At 44.1% G+C, this 19,764-nt stretch overlaps 1 protein-coding gene across 1 annotated transcript; it reads left to right on the top strand.

Annotated features, from left to right (window-relative positions):
* Positions 1–423: 423 nt before the first annotated feature.
* Positions 424–19,529, top strand: LOC101392984 (uncharacterized). Its single transcript, XM_087420920.1, has 4 exons — positions 424–1,818; positions 8,267–8,454; positions 8,559–8,685; positions 15,943–19,529. The coding sequence occupies exons 1-4, from the start codon at positions 1,740–1,742 to the stop codon at positions 18,525–18,527; spliced, it is 2,979 nt and encodes a 992-aa protein (XP_087277046.1). The 5' UTR covers positions 424–1,739; the 3' UTR covers positions 18,528–19,529.
* Positions 19,530–19,764: the final 235 nt, after the last annotated feature.

Here is a 19,764-nt window from a genome sequence, read left to right as displayed (position 1 = left end):
TTGCTGAGGAAGATTGGCCCTGAGCTAACATCTGTGCCCATCTTCCTCTATGTTATATGGGACGCTGCCACAGCATGGCTCAACAAGCAGTGTGTCCGTGCGCGCCCGGGATCCGAACCGGCAAACCCCGGGCCGCCACAGCAGAGCACGTGCTCTTAACTGCTGCGCCACCGGGCCGGCCCCTGGAAAAGAGTCTTATGAAGCCACATGAACCCTTCCCCAATTTTTTATGATTATCTATCATTTCATGGCCGTTCTTGTTTCATCTCTACCCAGGTACAGGAGTGAAATATATTACTTCTGATTCCAAACATCATATCATTTAATGCATAACCTCTTCAGAATGCATGTTTGAAATGGGAGGTTTCTTCTTAACCCCAATAACTATTACGCAAAACAAAAATATTTCAAAATGTGGTAAGTATGTTATCCATGCTCCATTTTTCAATTGTCTCACAGATAAGTTTGCTTCTTAAGTCAGGTGAATTTCAATCAGGATCCTAAGTGCATCCTGACTACTTTTTTGAGGAGTGTCTCATAAATCTCTTAATCTATAGTTCCACTTACCTATTTTATACTTTTTACTTATCTCTTGAAGTTGCTGAGTGATTTGTTCATTAGAATTTGTCACATTCTAGATTTGGCTTTTTGAATCTGTGATACTGTTTAGCTGATCACCCTCCCCCTTAATCCTGTGCACTAGATATTGATGAGATGGGTGAGGAGGTTTGGCCTCAGCAGACAGGTGGGTGATGATGACTTTTGGGGAAATAAGAACAAACTCTTTTCCCAATCCAGAAATCCTCTCCACAACAGTAGTAGAGACAAAACAGTTTTATTATTAAATAAGCATAAAACCAGAGTTTGATGTACATCACAGGCAATCTGCTAAGAAATTACAGAGACAGAAAAAATCTCACCTCTGAGTATAGACAAGGAGATAGACCCCATTACCTACAAATATTCAAGATAAACAATAACAAGTCCTCAAGTAATAGGACTTGACAGCACCATTTGTCACACAGAGTTCCTTCTAATGTTACCTGGTAATTGCGGTGACTGTGGTAGCTTTTTGGCTTTATTCAGAGGAAAGGTGAACATCTTTGTGACAGGAGGTTGCTTTCCAAATTGGAGCAGGGGGAGAACTGAGAGTAGCCTCCTTCCCTTTCACTGGAACTGGGAGATTGGAGAGCTCTCTCATGATGTTTGCATTTCAAAAAACAGCTCTCAGGATGTTTCCATTTTATTTCTTATTTTTATTTATTTATTTAATTTATTTATTTATTTATGCATACATGCATGCATGCTGAGGAAGATTGGCCCTGAGCTAATATCTGTGCCAGTCTTCCTCTATTTTGTATGTGGGTTGCCACCACGGCATGGCTGAGGTAGGTCTGTGCCAAGGATCAGAATCCATGAAGCCGGGCTGCTGAAGCACAGTGCACAAGCTCAACCACTATGCCACTGGACCAGCCCAGGATGTTTCCATTTTAAAGAGATGGCTCCCAGCTTCTTGAGAAAGACATTCGTCTGTCATAAAGCTGGAGGAAAAGGGAGATGCCAGCTGATGAAAGGACTGGTTTGTGGCTCAGAACAACTCAGCACACAACAGAAAAATGGGGAAAACAAGATAATACTACAAAACCTTCAAAAGAGGTTCTTAGAAGAACAGCACCTGGTTCATGTAAATCCTGATCTGTGACGATACCCACAGTTCTTAGCACAGGCAGCACCAGGAAATGTCACCCAGAGGAGGGGGGCAGAATGTGAAACACGGAGGTATCCCCCTGTCTCCCTGCCAAGGAGAAGGCAAACCAGGTGAGATCCATTAGGCTGAGTGCAAGGTTCCCTATTCCCTGACACTTCCTTTCCTCCTTTGAAGCAGCAAGTGTTAGAGCTGCTGTGGGAGAGAGTTGCTGAGGGCAGTGCACACAGCTCTGTGTGCTGGCACGCACAGCACAAATGCCAAGAAAGTGTGGGTATTAGTAGAGCCCATGGTCCAGCTGTGCGGTGACAGAGATGACTTTGGGAAGGGAGGGAAGACAGAGACCCACTCAGGACACTAAGAGGGATGTGAGGGTCTTACCCATGGAAACAGTTAGTGCACAGTTCTCTAGCATCACGTTGCAGTACATGAGCCTCTGAGCATCATCCAGGAGCGCCCACTGCTGGAAGAAGTGAGTGGCCACATCTTCCAAAGGTCATACTCCCATAATGGAGATGGTTCATTCTATGATTAGCTTCTCTCCTAAACTGTATGTTGATCCTCCCCACATCCATTCCTTTGTTTCCCTATTCCCTTTCTCCCCACCTCAGAGAAGATAACAGGCCCTGGTGCCCGCTTTCAACTCATGGCCACATTGATCACCATCGCAGCACACGGCAAGACCAAGAAAGTGGGCAGATAAACAATATCTTGTCTTTGGGCCTGGCATGTGGGGTCGTACACCCTCTTACCAGGCAGTTCCCCTGGGTTCCCCAGATGCTGCTTCCCAGACACAACCAAATCTGGGCTCTCCCTTTACCCATACGTCCTTAGTGCCAGGAACCTGGGGCCATCGGTTCATCCCCCTCTCCTCAATCACATAGGTATCTCCTTGGCTCACCACATATACTGAGCACCAGGCGTCCAGAGAGTGCTTGGCAGGTTCAAATAGGAGCTGGTACTATCTCATACTCTGATGGTCCCCACTGCAGCCTTGACTCTTGCCATGAAGGCCTCCTTCCTGAGTCTGTTCCTCGTTTCATCCTCAAGCACCGTGAACTGCCTGCAATCTCAGATTTGCACAGCTCTCTTCCACTTGTGTTGCACTCATTCATCGAAAACCAGTCACAGCTTTTCTCTGTCCACCTAACTCATTTGAAGCTCGGCCCCACTGGCTCTCTACCTCAGGCCCAGTTGCTCTACTAGAGTGCCACCATGCCCCTAAGCTAATGTGCCAGCCTGAGTGAAACAGCCTAGACCCCACAAAGAGTCACAACAAAATCCTGGTGAGTCTGTAGAGCAGGGAATAAACAGCAGGCCTCAGTGTCATCTTACCACAGTTACACCTGTGCCTCCACATCTGTTCATGTGCACTCATTCCTCAGAAGCCGTGGTCACCTGGCAGATCATTCTCTGTCCCACACCTGTGCTTGTGATGTTCCCCCACCCCCACCCAGGTATCCAGCCTAGACATGCACTTGTAGCTCTCACCCTCCCCTTCCTGATTTGCTATTAGCATTACCATCATGTCTAGGATTTCTCCTACAAATGTCACTAGAAGCTTCCTCTTGTCCACACACCCTTCACCACCTTTTGTAGATGTGTCCATCCGGAAGCGCTTCCCATAGTTCCTGACCTGTGTGTGCAGCTGCCAACTAGGTAACTCCACTCCCTTGGGCTCTGAAATATCTCATACCCTCAACTTGGCCAAAAAGAAAACTGCTGATATCCCTATTGAAAATTACTCCCACTGTGGAATACTCATCTCAGTTGATAGAGCGTCTGTCCTCCCAGCTGCTAACACCAAAAAACTTAGAGTCGTCCCTGACTCCTACCTTTCTCTGTCTCACCGTCACAATCAGAAAATCCATGGGCCGGCCCCGTGGCTTAGCGGTTAAGTGCGTGCGCTCCGCTACTGGCGGCCCGGGTTCGGATACCGGGCACGCACCGACGCACCGCTTCCCCGCCCATGCTGAGGCCTCGTCCCACATACAGCAACTAGAAGGATGTGCAACTATGACATACAACTATCTATTGGGGCTTTGGGGAGAAAAAGGAGGAGGATTGGCAATGGATGTTAGCTCAGAGCCGGTCTTCCTCAGCAAAAAGAAAGGATTAGCACGGATGTTAGCTCAGGGCTGATCTTCCTCACAAAAAAAAAAAAAATCCAGGTGGCCCTATTTAAAAACTGACACAAAACCAATCTACTTCTCCCCCCCGGCCCCCCAATGTCTTGGCCGGTGTAGAATCAACCAGAGCCCTGGGAATGGGATTCCCACCAGGCAGATCCCTGGGGGCAGGAATCTCATCCAGCACAGCAGCAGGGATAGAACCGCTTCCCCAGTGGCTCTGGAAGGCTGAGCATGGAGCCCAAGACCCGTCACTCCTTTATTTCCCATTTCCCCCTTTTGGAATGGAAATGTCTATGCCATGCCTGTCCCACCATTGTATTCTGGAAACACCTGATTTGGGGTTCTCAGGTTCATAGGTGGAGAGGAATTTTGCCTCAGGATGAATTGTATCTTGTGTGTCACTCACATCTGACTTAGGTGGTGCTTAGGTGAGTTTTTGGACTTTTTTCTGTCCCAATAACCCACTCTATAATTGTGCACTTTTTCTTTCCAGTTTCCTGTCTGTGTTCATAGAGGAATGTAAGCTGCATGAGTGCAGGGGTCTTTGTCAGGTCTCTCAGGCACCTCCAACAACAGTGTCTAATACTGAGTATTTGCTCAATGAACATTTGTTAACAGCCATGAATAAACATTGACACCTCAAATTCTTGTTCATTTTTACTAATTTGGCTATTCTCAATGTCCATTTCAGTTCTTTCTCCAGGCTGGTATTGCTTAATGTTTTCAAGAATAAAAGCACTACCAAAACTTCTCTGAAGTGGTAGTTTTCTTCAACATCCTCTGATATTTACCCAGAGCTATTTCTGCCTCTATCTTTGAATAACGACTTAAACATTATGAGTAACTTTTGGAAACTTGCATTTCAAAGCTGCTTTTCTCAGATAATCTCAGTTCCTCAGGAAGAACTGTACCTGGAAGCTCTGGAACATGACAATCACTTAGCAGCAAGGACATGAGATCATGGGCTTACGATGCGCCCTTCATCTCCGTGTTCAGATACTCCCTTGGCATATGTGCTGTGACTATGAGAGTGCAACCCATGACACATACCAAAACAGTATTAGTTAAGGAGCTCTCCATTTGAGATAGATATTCACTAAAAGGAATTGAGCATATTGTAGGATATGGAGTAAGAAATGTTATATAGATAAAAATGTTCCTCAGTGGGTAGGTCACAATCACTGACTCTACAGGCAACAGAGAGGTTTTCTATGGGAATCAGAAGCAGAACTCTTGCTTGTTCACCTAATTCAGAATATCCCTCTTCTCTCTTCCCAGTCATGGCCCTGTATGGAGTCTCTTCTCTTGTTCCTAGCCCATCTTAATAGAACTCACAAAACTGACTAGTGCCTCAGGCTTCGTGCATTTGAAGAGCAATAACAATGTACCCAGCTACGCGTGGACTCATGTCAAACTGTATTGAATGACCGTGTAGATCAGTAGATTTGGGAGCATCTCAGATAACTTTTATCCTGGGGGAGCACGCGGAGCTTCACTGACTCTGAAATTACATGTATTCATTGCCTTTAACAAGGAGCAAAGCTCCCCTCTCCGGGTGGGGGCACCAATTTACAGCGTTCCTCAGGGTTCGCTTGGCTAGTGCTCTGGTGGGTCGGGATGGAGAACACTCTTCCCTGCAGCTTCTAGAGCTTTGAGAACTACATTACCCGGAAGAACCTGCGCCGAGATGAGCCAATGAAAGATAGGGTGAAAGCATTTCCGTGCGAATTCAACGAGTCGGGGCGGCACTTCCGGCGTCCTCGAGGAGGCCATTTCGGCTGCTTTGGGTTTGTTAGGGCTCTGGAGGGTAGAGTCGGCGCTAAGGTGACGGGACCGAGGAAGCGCCGTCCCCGCTGCACAGGGCGGGTCTGAGGCTCGGCGACGCCGCCCGGGGGACCCGGGACAGGGACCGCCGTGTGCGGGTCTCCCGCCGCTCCCGGCCCCGCTCCGCCCTCGGAGTCCGATGGCGGCGGCCGCGCGGAGGGAGCCGGCTCAGGTCAGTGCTCGTGCTCCGCGCCCTCCCCGCCTTCAGCCCAGCCCAGCCCTAGAGCCCCGAGTGCGGGCGCCGCTCACGGGCCTGCAGCCCAGGCCCCGGTGTCCGGGACGGGGAGGCGCTCGTGGGGCCTGTTTCTGAGAGCCGGGGTGACGGGTGTGGGAGAGGGTCCCAGGGGAGGGCCCGCGCGGGAGAGGCGTGGAGGGCGACTGAGCCGGGAGGAGTCGGGGACCTGGGGTCCGTGTTCTGTCTGCAGTGAAAAGAGGGTGAGGAGGAGTGTCGCCTGGCCTGGAGGCTGAGGGGCTGTTCCTTCAATCCGAGGGCCCAGGGAGCCGTGGAGGGTTGTGAACGAAAGAGGGACACAGCGTGTGTGAGGGTTTAAAAAGTTTGCAAAAGCTGCTCAGAGGGAGAGAACAGAGCGGAAAGGGGGTGATGAGGACAGTGAGGCACAGGGAGTTGAGTCCTCGTCCAAGCTCGCAGAGGTGATGAGAGGCTCCTCCGAGGACTGAAACAGAGGTTAGTAATTGAACCCGAGGTCACTGGATTCCAGGGCTGGGCAGGGATACAGGGGAGGCCTGCTCCCGTGGAAACCAGCCTTGGTTTCCTTTCCCTTCCCTCAGGTTCTAATACCAGAAAAAGCGTTTAGGGAACCTACAGAAGGAAGGAGAGAATGCCCCACTCCCTCAGTGGTTATGACATGGCCCGTGTGGTGTCTGGGATGGTGGTGTCTTGAGAGTCTTCATTTGCTGTATTCACAGCTCTTGGGTGTGGGGAGCCTGAGGGAACCCCGAACTTTGTGTCCTGAGGGCAGGCTAAGGGTCTTAAAGGTGTTTCCATTTCTGGTCACCAGGATAAACAGGTGTGGAAGGTTATCCCAGGATGCGGTGGTCCAGGGCTTAAGATTCGGCCCTCTCACTGCCACAGTGTGGGTTTGTTTTCTGGACAGGGAGCCACACCACGTTTCTGTCAGATGTCATACTGTGGCGGCTGTGTGTTGCTGTGATGCTGAAAGCTATGCCACCAGTATTTCAAATACCAACAGGGTCACCCATAGTGGACAGGTTTCTGGAGAGCTTCCAGATTACGATAAACTAGGAAGAAGGACCTGGCCACCCATTTCCAAAAAATTGGGCATGAAAACGCTATGAATAGCAGTGGAGCATTGTCTGATATAGCGCTGGAAAATGAAAGGATGGTGCAAAAAAGACTGGGCAGTGTTCTGCTGTACTGTACACAAGGTAACTAGGAGTCTGAATACACTCAGTGCCACTAATAATAACAAAGTTGAGAGAGAGGTTTGGGATGACTCCAGGATTTTTGGTTGTAGTCCCTGAAGAATGGAAGCTCCATCAAGCGGGATGTGGAAGGTGTTGGTGAGTTTATTTTCCTTAGAAATAGCAAAAGTGTTGTTTTGGCCCTGTTAAGAGTCTGAGATGTTTCAGAGAACAGTGAGTGGAGGCATCAAGTGGGCAGCTGGAGACACAGACCTGGGGAGGGGTTCAGGATGGAGACTCTCAAAAGTGGTGGCTATTGTGTGGACCAGGGTGGAGCTGTGGATCCCGTTTAAGAAGCGGAACCTAGGATATAGTAATAATGCTGATAGCCAGTCAGAAAGACTAGGGTGCGTGCCGAGGAGTGGTTCTCTGGCTTAGCTCCTGGTGGAGGTTCCTGAGTATGAGAAACACAGGTGAGGGAGGGAAGTGGCCATGGAATGGTGTGGGAGAGAGGATGGTCTGGCAGGTGGCCAAGGCTTCCATGGGATGAGCGGGTGTGAGATGACTTCAGAGGCAGAGGAGTAATTGAGACAAGTTGACAGTGAGACTGGGGCTCCTGCTTATTCACTACTGCTCACATTCACCGGAATTGTGTGGTGAGCCTTGATGGGGTCTGGGATGTTTCAGTCTTGCTGGTGGGTAAGATGTGGGGTGAATGTAGTCATTTGTGAGAGTCACTATGCCTGGCAGGAAGACTGTAGGGCCGGTGTTTTAAGGAGGATTGAATGGAGAGAGGAGGATTGTGGCTGCTGAGGGGACAGAAAGTGCATCACAGTGGAAGAGGGTCCTGGGGATCTGAAATTCCCGTGTGATTCTGGGTGGCTGATCTTGATCAAGGATCAGAGGCAGGTGGGGAGGCCTTCAAAGCAGCATTCGGGGTTTTCCTGGCTGTGGGATCCATCAGAACTGGGAAGGTACTGGATTGTGTTTGAGTTTGTCAGAACCCTCTGGATGCCGTGTGCCACGTCCATGGGTGAGGGCAGGGAGACGCCTGTATTGTAGGGCAGGGAGGTGGCAGAGCTGTGGGGACTGAAGATGTGAGAGAGGTGGTCTCGCGAGAATGATTTGCATTTACATAGGTAGTGTGAGCTGAGGGCCCCAAGGCTCTTGTAGTGGGGACTCAGGGGTGAAACATGAGACCACATGTAGCTGTGTCTTGTAGGTACAATCTGGAAGATGCAGGGGAATTGCCAGGCAAGAGGTTCGGGGCCCTGCCTGCCAAGGCCCAGAGCTTGGATGGCATCTATGTGCCCCCCTGCCTGTTATTGCTGCGGGCTGAAGACAGTGATGAATGGGATCCTGAGGAGAGAGACGTTATCAGTGGCAGCAGGGCCTGGTATCTGCTCTGAGGTGGGGAGCTCTGGAGGAGAAGTATGGAGTAGATGTGTGAGGTGGTGGACTGTGGGTTCTGAGAGAGAGAAAGTTCATGGTTTCATCTGTCCCCATCTTGACAGGACAGTATGACCTTTGAAGACGTTGCTGTGTACTTCTCCTGGGAGGAATGGAGGCTCCTTGATGAAGCTCAGAGGCACTTGTACCTCGAAGTGATGCTGGAGAACTTTGCACTCGTATCCTCGCTGGGTAAGGCCCTCTTCCTCCCCAGTGACCTGGACTAGGCTCTGTATCCTGCATCACCCCCCTTTCCCTAGGGGGTGCTCTATCTGTCCTTCTCCACTCGGGAATGTGGGCACTGCTTGCCTCCGCAGCTTTCTGGGTCCTTGCTGTGTTACTAGGGCTGGGGCGTTTGCACTGCCCTCTTCTCTCCCTGCAGCCCCAATACCCTCTGTGCTGAACCCTCATAGGGAAGGATTCCAGGTCAGTAGTCTTGCAATGAGACTAATGGATGGCACCTTGCTTGCCCTCTCTCCCCTGCCAGGTGAACGTGTCCAGCTCCAGCTCCGTGACCCTTCTGTGTGTGTGACAGGGTTTGCTCCCTTCCTTTAGCTAACATTTCCTAGGACCTGCCTGTGGGTGGAATTGTAGGCATTGTCATGGTCACTACTTACCTGGATCATGGGCTATTTTTCAAGATCTTCTTACAGGATTTGTATTGTTTAGTTTCGATCTCTCTTCTTTTTTTTATCTTCCAGCATTGTCATTCTATTAAATGGTATATATTTAAGGTATATAATATGATTTCATATATTTGTTCCTTATGAAATAATTGTGTAATCAAGTTAAATAACACTTCCGTCACTTCATATGGTTCCTTTTTTTTTTTTTGGTAAGAAAACCTAAGATATACTCTCCCAGTAAATTTCAAGTGTAAAATACAGTATTATAAAGTGTAATCACCATGTTGTACATTAGATCCTCAGAACTTATTCATCTTATAACTGAAAGTTTGTACCTTTTGACCAACGATTCCCCAATTTTCCCACTCTCCAGCCCCTGTTCAGCATTCTACTTTCTGTGAGTTCAACATTTTTTCTTTGTCTGTTTTAAATTTCACATATAAATGATATCAGAGTGTTTGTCTTTCTCTGACTGGCTTATTTCACTTAGCATAATGCCCTCCAGATTCATCCATATTGTCACATATGGCAGGATTTCCTTCTTTTTTAAGGCTGTATAATATCTGAGGTATGTGTTTGTGTGTGTGTGTGCGCATGCGCACACCACACTTTTTTTCCTCTGTTTATTCATTTATGAACTGTGAGGTTGTTTCCATATCTCTTGTATTGTGCACAATGCTGCAGTGAACATGAGAGGGCAGATTATCTCTTCCATGTTCTGATTTCATTTCCTTTGGGTATATACCAGGAAATGGGATTGCTGAATCATATGGTAGTTCTGTTTTGAAATTTTTCGGAAACTTTCATACTCTTTTTCAAAATTGCTCTCTCTACCAATTTCCATTCCCACCAACAGTGTACAAGGGCTCCCTTGTCTCCACATCCTTGGCAGCACTTATCTCTTCTTTTTATGTTAATAGCCATCCTAAGGTATGATGTAATATCTCATTGTGGTTTGGATTTACATTTTCTTGATGATTAGTGAGGAAGAGCAGTTTTTCCTGTATCTGTTAACCATTTGTATATCAAATTTGGAAAAATGTCTAATCAGATCCTTTGCCCATATTTTAATCAGATTGTTCTTTTGCTGTTGAGGTGTGTGAGTACCTTATATTTTTAAAATATTACGCTTTTATCAGATCCATGGCTTGCAAATATTTTGTGCTGTTCTGTAGGTTGCTTTTCATTTTGTTGATTGTTTCTTTGCTGTGCAGAAGCTTTTTAGTTTGATGTAGTTCCACTTGTTTATTTTTGATGTTTTTTCCGTGGACTTTTGGTGTAATATCCAAAAAATCATTGCCAAGACCACTACAAGTAGCTTATTCTCTATGTTTTTTCAAGAGGTTTTACATTTTCATGTCTTATATTTAACTCTTTAATCCATTTTGACTTCATTGTTGTTAGTGGTGGAAGATAGGGCTCCAACTTCATCTTTTTGCATATGAATATCCAGTTTACCCAACACCCTTTATTGAAGAGACTATCCTTTCCCTGTAGTGTGGTCTTGGCGCCCCTGTCAAGATTAGTTCGCTGTATATGGATAGAATTTTTTCTGGGTTCTTTATTCTGTTCCATTCATCTGTGTATGTGTTTTTATGCCAGTACCACACTGTTTTGATTACTATAGCTTCCTAATGTAGTTTGAAATCAAGAAATGTGATACCTCCAGCTTTGATCTTCTTGATCAAGATGGCTTTGGAGGTTTCAGATCATTTGTGGTTCCATATGCATTTTCGGATTCCTTTGTTATATCTGTGAAAAATTCCATTGGAATTTTGATAGGACTTGCATTGATTCTGTACATCACATTGGGGAATATGGGCATTTTAACAATATTAGTTCTTCTAGTCCAAGAACATGGGATATCTTTCCATTTATTTGTGTCTTCACTTTCTTTTCTTACAGTTTTCAGATTCTAGATCTTTCACCTCATTGGTTAAATTTATTTCTGTGTTTCTAATGATATTGTCAATGCAATTGCTCTCTTAATTTCTTATTCAGGTATTTCACTCTGAGTGTATAGAAACACAACTGAGTTTTATATGTTGATTTTGTATCCTGCAACTTTCCTGAATTTGTTTCCTAGTTGTGAGAGTTTTTTGGTGGAGTCCAGGGTTTTCTATCTATATGATTGTGTTTTGTGCAAACACAGACAGTTTTACTTCCTTTTTTGTGATTTTGATGTCTTTTGTTTCTTTTTCTTGCCTAAGTGTCCTGGCTAGGCCTTCCAGAAGTGTGTTGAGTAGAAGTGAGGAGAGTGGGCATTGTTGTCTTGTTCCTACTTTTAGAGGAAGATCTTTTAGCTTTCAACTGTTCAGTATGATGGTTGTGTGGGCTTATCCTATATGGCCTTTATTATGTTGAGGTACATTTCTTCTATACCTAATTTGTTGAGAGTTTTTAACATGAAAGTATGCTCAGTTTTGTTAAGTGCTTTTTTTGCATCTGTCGAATGATCATGTGATTTTTATCCTTCATTCTGTTAATATGGTGTTTCCCATTTATTGATTTGCATATGATGGAGTATCCTTGCATCCCAGGGATAAATCGCATTTGATCATAGTGTCAGATTCTTTGAATATGCTGTTGAATTTGGTTTGCTGGTATTTTGTTGAGGATTTCTTCTTCTATGTTCATTAAGGTTATGAGCCTGTAATTTAATTTTCTTGTAGTTTCCTTATCTTGCTTTGGTAACAGGGTAATTCTGGCCTTGTAAATTGAATTTGGACATTTTTCTTCCTCTTCAGTGTTTTGGAAGAGCTGAGGAAGGATTGACATTAATTCTCCGTAAAATCTTTGGTTGAATTGACCAGTGAATTTATCTGGTCCTGGGCTTTTCTTTGTTGGGAGATTTTTGATTAATGATTGAGTTTTGTTACTCATTATTGGTCTATTTAGATTTTCTGTTCCTTTATAATTCAGTCTCGATAGATTGTATATTTCTAGGAATTTATCCACTGCTTCTAGTCAGTCCAGTTCACAGTAGTCTCTTAAGTTGTTTGTGTTTCTGCAGTATCAGTTTTAATGTTTCCTGTTTCAGTTCTGTTTTTATTTATTTATTTGAGTCTTCTCTCTTTTCTAAGTTAGTCTAGCTAAAAGTTTGTTGACTTTGTTTCTTTTCAAAAACTAACTCTTAGCTTTGTTGATCTATTCTATTGTTTTTCTAGTCTATATTTCATTTATTTCTGCTCTGATCTTTGTTCTTTTCCTTCCTTCTCCTAACTTTGGGCTTAATTTGTTGTTCTTTTTCTCATTCCTTGTGGTGTAAAGTTAGGTTCTTTGAGATTTTTTTTTTTTTCCTTAATGTAGGCATTGATTGCTGTAAACTTGACTCTCAGAACTGCTTTTGATAAATTTTGGCATGTTGTGTTTCCCTTTTCATTTATCTTAAGATAGTTTTATTTTTTATTTTGATTTTTTTTCTTTGACCCACTGATGGTTCAGGAGTGTGTTTTAATGTCCACATGTTTGTGAACTATCTAGCTTTCATTTTGTTGCTGATTTCTAGTTTCACATCTTTGTAGTCGAATAAGATTCTTGATATGGTTTCAGTCTTATTAAATCTGGTAAGACTTGTTTTGTCACCTAACGTATGATCTGTCCTAGAGCATTTTCTGTGTCAACTTGAGAAGAATGTGTGTTCTGCTGTAGTTGGATGGAATGTTCTGTATATGTTTGTTAGGTCAGTTTGGTTTGAAGTGTAGTTCAAGTGAAATATTTCCTTATTGATTTTCTATCTGGATGCTCTACCCATTCTTAAAAGATGCGTATTGAAGTTGGCTATTAGTATTTTATTGTTGTCTTTTTTACCTTCCAGTATGTCAATACTTGCTTAATATATTTAGCTGCTCTGATGTTGTGTACACGTATGCTTATAATTGTTGTGTCCTCAGATGAATTGACTTCTTTATCACTATGTAATGACTTTCTTTGTCTCCTGTGACAGGTGTTGAGTTCAAGTTTATTTTGCCTGGTATAAGTATAGCTACCTATAAATATAAGCTACTCTCTTTTGATTTCCATTTGCATGGAATAGTTTTTTAGATTCCTTCAGTTTTAGCTGATTTGATTCCTTAGAGCTAAAGTGCGCCTTCTACAGGCAACATTTAATTGGGTCTTGTTTTGTTTATCTGTTCAGCCACTGTGTGTCTTTGACTGGGGAATTTTGTAAGGACTTGTGGATTGCCATGTTGTTAATTGTTTTCTGACTCTTTTCTAGTCTCTTTTTCCTTTCCTCCTGTCTTCCTTTGTGATGTGATGATTTTCCCTAGTGGTATGCTCTGATTCCTTTCACTTTATCTATTGTAGGTTTTTGCTTTGTAGTTACCTTGAGGTTTTCATAAAACATCTTAAAACAGTCTGTTTTAAGCTGATAGGAACTTAATCACAAAAAAGTACCCTTTTAGTTTCGCACGCCGCTGCATTTTATCTTACTGATGTCACAGTTTATTTGTTTTTATATTATGTTACCATTGAGAAATTATTGTGGCTATGGTTATTTTTAGTGTTTTTATCTTTTATCCTTTATCCTAGAGTTAGATGATTTACACACCACCCTACTACAGTATTGGTGTATTCTGAATTTGACTACATACTTGCCTTTAGCAGTGTGCTTTGTATTTTCATATGTTTTCATGTTAGTAATTAGCATCTTTTCATTTCAGCTTGAAGAACTCCTTTTAGCATTTCTGGTAAGGCACGTTGAGGGGTGATGAACTCCCTCAGCTTTTGTTTGCCTAGGGAAGTCTTTACGTCTCCTCCATTTTTGAAGACAGCTTTGATGGATAAAGCATTCTCTTTTGGCAGTTTTTTTCCTTCAGCATTTTCAATTTCTCGTTTCACTGTCTCCTAGTCAGCCTGGTTTGTGGTGAGAAATCTGCTTACATCCTTATGGAGGTTTCTGTGTATGTGGTGAATTTCTTTTCTCTTTCTGCTTTCAAAATCGTCTTTGTCCTTGATTTTTGAAAGTTTTATTATAATGTGTCTCTGTAAGGATCTCTTTGGATTGAATCTGTATGGGGACTTATGAGCATCATGTACCTGAATGTCCTCATCCCTCTCCTGATTTCGGAAGTTTTCAGCCATTATTTCTTTATTTTTTTAATTTTTTTATTTTTTTGGTGAGGAAGATCAGCCCTGAGCTAACATCCGTGCTAATCCTCCTCTTTTTTTTGCTGAGGAAGACCAGCTCTGAGCTAACATCTATTGCCAATCCTCCTCCTTTTTTTCCCCCAAAGCCTCAGTAAATAGTTGTGTGTCATAGTTGCACATCCTTCTAGTTGCTGTATGTGGGACGCGGCCTCAGCATGGCCGGAGAAGCGGTGTGTCGGTGCGTGCCTGGGATCTGAACCCAGGCTGCCAGTAGCGGAGCATGCGCACTTAACTGCTAAGCCACGGGGCCGGCCCAGCCGTTATTTCTTTAAATAAGCTCTCTGCTGTTTTCTCCCTCACGTGTTCCTGTGGCACTCCCGTAATGCACATATTATTTTCCTTGTTGGCATCCCATAATTTACGTGATCTTCAGTTGTTTTTCTCCTCTGACTGGATGATTTGAAATGACCTGATTCAAGATCACACATTTTTCGTCTACCTGATCAAGTTGGTTATTGATGCTCACTGTTCCATACTTCATTTTGTTCATTCTGTTTTACTATTCCAGAATTTCTGTTTGATTCTTTTTTTTAATAATTTCTAAATCTGAACTTCTTGATTTGTTCATATATGTTTTCCTGATTTCACTGAGTTGTCTATGTGTTTTCTTGGATCTGGCTTAGCTTCCTTAAAACAATTATTTTGAATTTTTTGTCCAGCAGTTTCTTAGATCTGCATTTCTTTGGGTTCACTTCCTGGAAACTTATTATGCTCCTTTGGTGATATCGTGTTTCTTTGATTTTCATGTTCCATGTAGCCTTTTTTTGATGTTTCCTTGTTTGATGGATCAGTGACCTCTTCCAAGCTTTGGGGGTTGGTTTTGGTGGGGAAGGCCCTCACCTTGGGTTGGTTGCGAGGTCACTGGCTGTGTGGAGTGTGGCAGTGTTGGCTTCAGGGAGGGACCAGCCATGTAATCACTGCAGCTCCATCAGCTGAGGTCAGGGGTGACAAAATTGTAGGGATTCTCAATAGCCAAGGCTCCAGGGTGAACTCATAGGTACCTCAACCTGTTGAAGTTTGGAAAGGTGTGACCAGGACTGTGTTCAGATCATACCAGGAACGTTTCCCATTTAACCAGTGTTTTCTTTTCATTGCAGTGCCACACCTCATTTCTACTCTTCCTTCCCCATGGTTGATACTGTGTCATCTAGTCGGTTCTGCTACTTATCCTTTCTACTCTGACTTCCAGCCCAGGGAGAATCTCAACCTCTGTGTACTTCATACCTCACCCATTTCTCTCATAGCTCTTCCTTTATTGCTCTGCAACAGTGGTCTGTATATGCCACATTTTTACATTGGCCTTGAACAGCAACTACTCTATTGCAATTGTTTTTTCCTGGGTTTGGACACATGCTTTTACACAGCCTCACATCACCAGTAGTAAAGGTCCTGCAGGAAACCTTTTGCAGTGGAACAGGTTTTAAAATATGCTTCTCTTCTTTGTGTCACACTTTATCCTTGTGTTCATTCCTGTTGAGGTCTGCACCATTCTTTTGCCTTAGGGGCCCAGTAATGCCCAGTAGCCACTTCCCCAACTGGATTCTGACTCCCTTGTGTAGAAAAGCATTCCATAGACCCCTTCCTAGATGTGATAGATGCAAACCCTAGATGATGGGATTTTTTTCTGCCTTTAAAGTCAACATGTACTTCACCAGGGTTTCTTTGCATTCAGGTTGCTGGAGTAGAGCAGAGGATGCGGAGGCACCCTTTGAACACAGCATTTCTGTAGATGTGTCACAGTCCAGGACTCTCAAGGCATGTCTGACTTTGCATAATATCCACCGTTGTGACTCTTATAGTCTGGTCTTGAGAGATATTTTGCACTTGGCTGAGCACCAAGGAACACAACAGAGTCAGAAGATGTTCGGGTGTGAGGCGTGTACAAAACTATTTCATTTCAGTGCAAACCTCCAAAAACACCAGAAGCAGCACATCAGAGAGAAGCCCTTCAGAAGCAGTATGGACAGGGCCTTGCTTGTGAAGAGCTGTGGATTCCTTATGTCACAGAGGCCCTTTACCCATGAGGAAGTGGAGAACCACTTCCTGGCCACCCCTGGATGTCTCCACCAGTATGCCACTTACACCAGGGAGAAGCCAAACAAAATCACCCAGTGCAGGGCCACTTTACAAGGCAGAAAACATCATTTTATCTGGGGAAGATGTAAGAAACCCTTCAGTCCCAAACACACACTTTGTCAGGACCAGGGTGTCCACACTGGAAGACAGTGTTTTGTGTGCCATGAATGTGGAAAAGCATTCAGGTACAGATCCTCATTTGTTGTGCAACAGAGAATCGACACTGGAAGAAGGCTTCATGTGTGGGGAGAATGCAGCAAATCTTTTAGGCAAGCCTCAGCCTTCAGTCAGCATCGAAGAATTCATTCTGGGGCAAGGCAGTGCAAGTGCAGCAAATGTGGACGATCCTTTAACCAAAAATCTATCCTCATGTATCCCTGGAGAAGTCACACTGGAGAAAGTTGTTACTTGTGCTGTGAATGTGCGCAGTCTTTTCACCCTAGATCTGTCCTTATTCGACAACGAACAGTTCACACAGAAAGAAGGCATTATGAGTGCACTCTGTGTGGGAAATCTTTTCGACGAAAATTTTACCTCACTGTACACTGGAGAGTTCACACTGGAAAAAATGCTCATGGATGCAGTGATTGTGGGAAGTCTTTTGGCAACAGCTCAGTACTCATTCTCCATCAGAGAGTACATATGGGAGAAAGGCCTTTTCAGTGCAGAAAATGTGGGAAATCTTTTACCAACAGCTCAATACTCATTCTACACCAGAGAGTACACACAGGAAAAAGGCCTCATGAGTGCAGTGAATGTTGGAAATCTTTTAGCCATCCATCTTACCTCACTCAACACCAGAGAGTACATAGTGAAAAAAGGTCTTATGAATGTAGTGAATGTGGGAAATCTTTTATCACTTGTTCTGGCCTCCATTGTCATCAGAGAATTCACACTGGAAAAAGACCTTATGAATGTAGTGAAGGTAGGAAGTGTTTTATCTCTAGCTCCCAACTCCATTATCATCAGAGAGTTCACACTGGAGAAAGGCCCCATCAGTGTAGTGAATGTGGGGAATGTTTTATCTCTAGATCTCAACTCTGTTATCATCAGAGACTGCACACTGCAGAAAGGCCTTATCAGTGCAGTGAATGTGGGAAATCTTTTTCATCTGGTTCCAACCTCAGTATTCATCAGCGAGTTCACACAGGAGAAAGGCCTTATGCGTGCAATGAATGTGGGAAATACTTTATCCAAAGATGTCATCTTGTTAGACACCAGCGAGTTCACACAGGAGATAGGCCTTATGAGTGCAGTGAATGTGGGAAATCTTTCACCACTAGGGGGATCCTTCGTTATCATCATGAGAAAGTTCACAGAGAAGAAAGGCCTTATGAGTGCAATGAACTTGGGAAATCTTTTCCATCTAGTTCCAATCTCAGTAATCATCCGAGAGTTCGCACAGGAGAGAGGCCTTATGAGTGCAATGAATGTGGGAAATCTTTTATCCAAAAATCCAGTCTTGTCGTACACCAGAGAGTTCACACAGGAGAGAGGCCATACGAGTGCAGTGAATGTGGGAAATCTTTCACCATTAGGAGCACCCTTCGTCATCATCAGAGAGTTCACACTGGAGAAAGGCCTTATGAGTGCAGTGAATGTGGAAAATCCTTTAGAGGATATTCTCATCTCATTCAACACTGGAGAGTTCACACTGGGGAAAAGCCTTATAGATGTAGTGAATGTGGGAAATCTTATTCCAATAGCTCGACGCTTATTCGACACTGGAGAATTCACACAGGAGAAAGGCCTTATAAGTGCAGTGAATGTGGGAAATCCTTCAGGAATAGTTCACATTTCAATGACCATCAGCGAGTTCACACTGGAGAAAGGGATTATGAATGCACTGAATGTGGGAAATCATTTAGGGATTGTTCCCAACTCAAAAAGCACTGGAGAGTTCACACTGGAGAAAGGCCTTTTGAGTGTAGTGAATGTGGGAAATCATATACCAATAGCTCAACACTTACTCAACACCGGAGAATTCACACAGGAGAAAGGCCTTATAAGTGCAGTGAATGTGGGAAATCTTTCATGAGTAGTTCACATTGCAATAAACACCAGAGAGTTCACACTGGAGAGAGGCCTTATGAGTGCAGTGAATGTGGGAAATCATTTAGGGATAGTTCCCAACTTAGTAAACACCAGAAAGTCCACACTGGGTCAAGGCCTTATGAGTAGGGTGAATGTGGGAAATGTTTTGCCTGTAGCTTGACACCCCTTCAATACCAGAGAGTTCGCTCTGGAGAAAGGGCTTATGAGCGCACACAATGTGGGAAATCTTTAACCCGATGCTCTGCACTCTGTCAACATGAGAGACTTCACACTGGATCAAGTTCTTGAGTCAAGCAAATGTGCAAAATTCTTTAGCTAAAGGACTGTGTTCCTTCCACGTCAATAGTTGACACTGCATCAAGCCTCACGAGTGGAGTGAATGTGGAAAATGCTTTCCTGAAACTCGGATCTCATTCAACGCAGGAGAATTCACAATTTAGAAAGTCCTCATGCTATACCAAATGTCATAAGTCATTTTAAATTTAGTCCTTTTAATAACTTTGTCATGCTATTTCCATGTTGTTTTAATTGTATTTCCCTAAGGATTCCTGATGAGAAGTTTTTCACTTGTTTATTTGCCCTCTGTATGTCTCTGGTAAAATGTCTGCTGATATCGTTTGCCTGTTCTTTCATGAACTTTGGCTATTTACCTTTTCTTTGCTGAATAGGACAGTGAAATAACGAAGATGTATATTGGAATTTGACTCAGTCTTGAATACGAGTGACTTTTTTTTAATGGAATAATTGTCTTCAATACTGGAAGAATATGTCCTAATTTTTTTTCAAAATTTTTTGTGCTATGCACAATGTAATCGACACATATACCATACTCCTTTAATAGTAATCTGTATTGTGAACATATTCCCCACCTGGGTTTTTTTTTTTTTTTCCTGAGGAAGATTCACCCTGAGCTAACATCTGTGCCAATCTTCCTCTCTTTTGTATGTGGGTTGCCACCACAGCATGGCTCATGAGTGGTACAGGTCGGCACCCGGGATCAGAACCGTGAACCCAGGCAGCCGAAGCAGAGCATGCCAAACTTCACCACTATGCCATGGGGCCAGCCACCTTCTCTCTTTCTTAAGTCCAGATGTTCAGTAATACAATAAAGGCTTGCTTTGTAGTGTTTGCTGATTTTCCTAATCTGTCATTGCTTGGTTGGAGCTGATGTGGGACCAGATGGTATCAGGATGGATTTGGGTGTTCAAAGCCCCATAGGGAGGGAGAGCAGGACAGTGATTAGACACCCCAAGGTGCCAGAGTCTGCGTCTTAGATCTCCATGCATCACTGGAGCTCACAGTGACCCTCCTCTAGGCCTCAGTTTCTTCCTCTATAAAATGGGAGTTAGAGCTGATCCTGCCC

Source organism: Ceratotherium simum, chromosome 33, assembly GCF_057802395.1.
Source record: "Ceratotherium simum simum isolate JZ-2026a chromosome 33, ASM5780239v1, whole genome shotgun sequence".
NCBI lineage: Eukaryota > Metazoa > Chordata > Mammalia > Perissodactyla > Rhinocerotidae > Ceratotherium > Ceratotherium simum.
The sequence above is the reverse complement of the archived record's forward strand: the minus strand, read 5'-3'. Positions and strand labels throughout refer to the sequence as shown.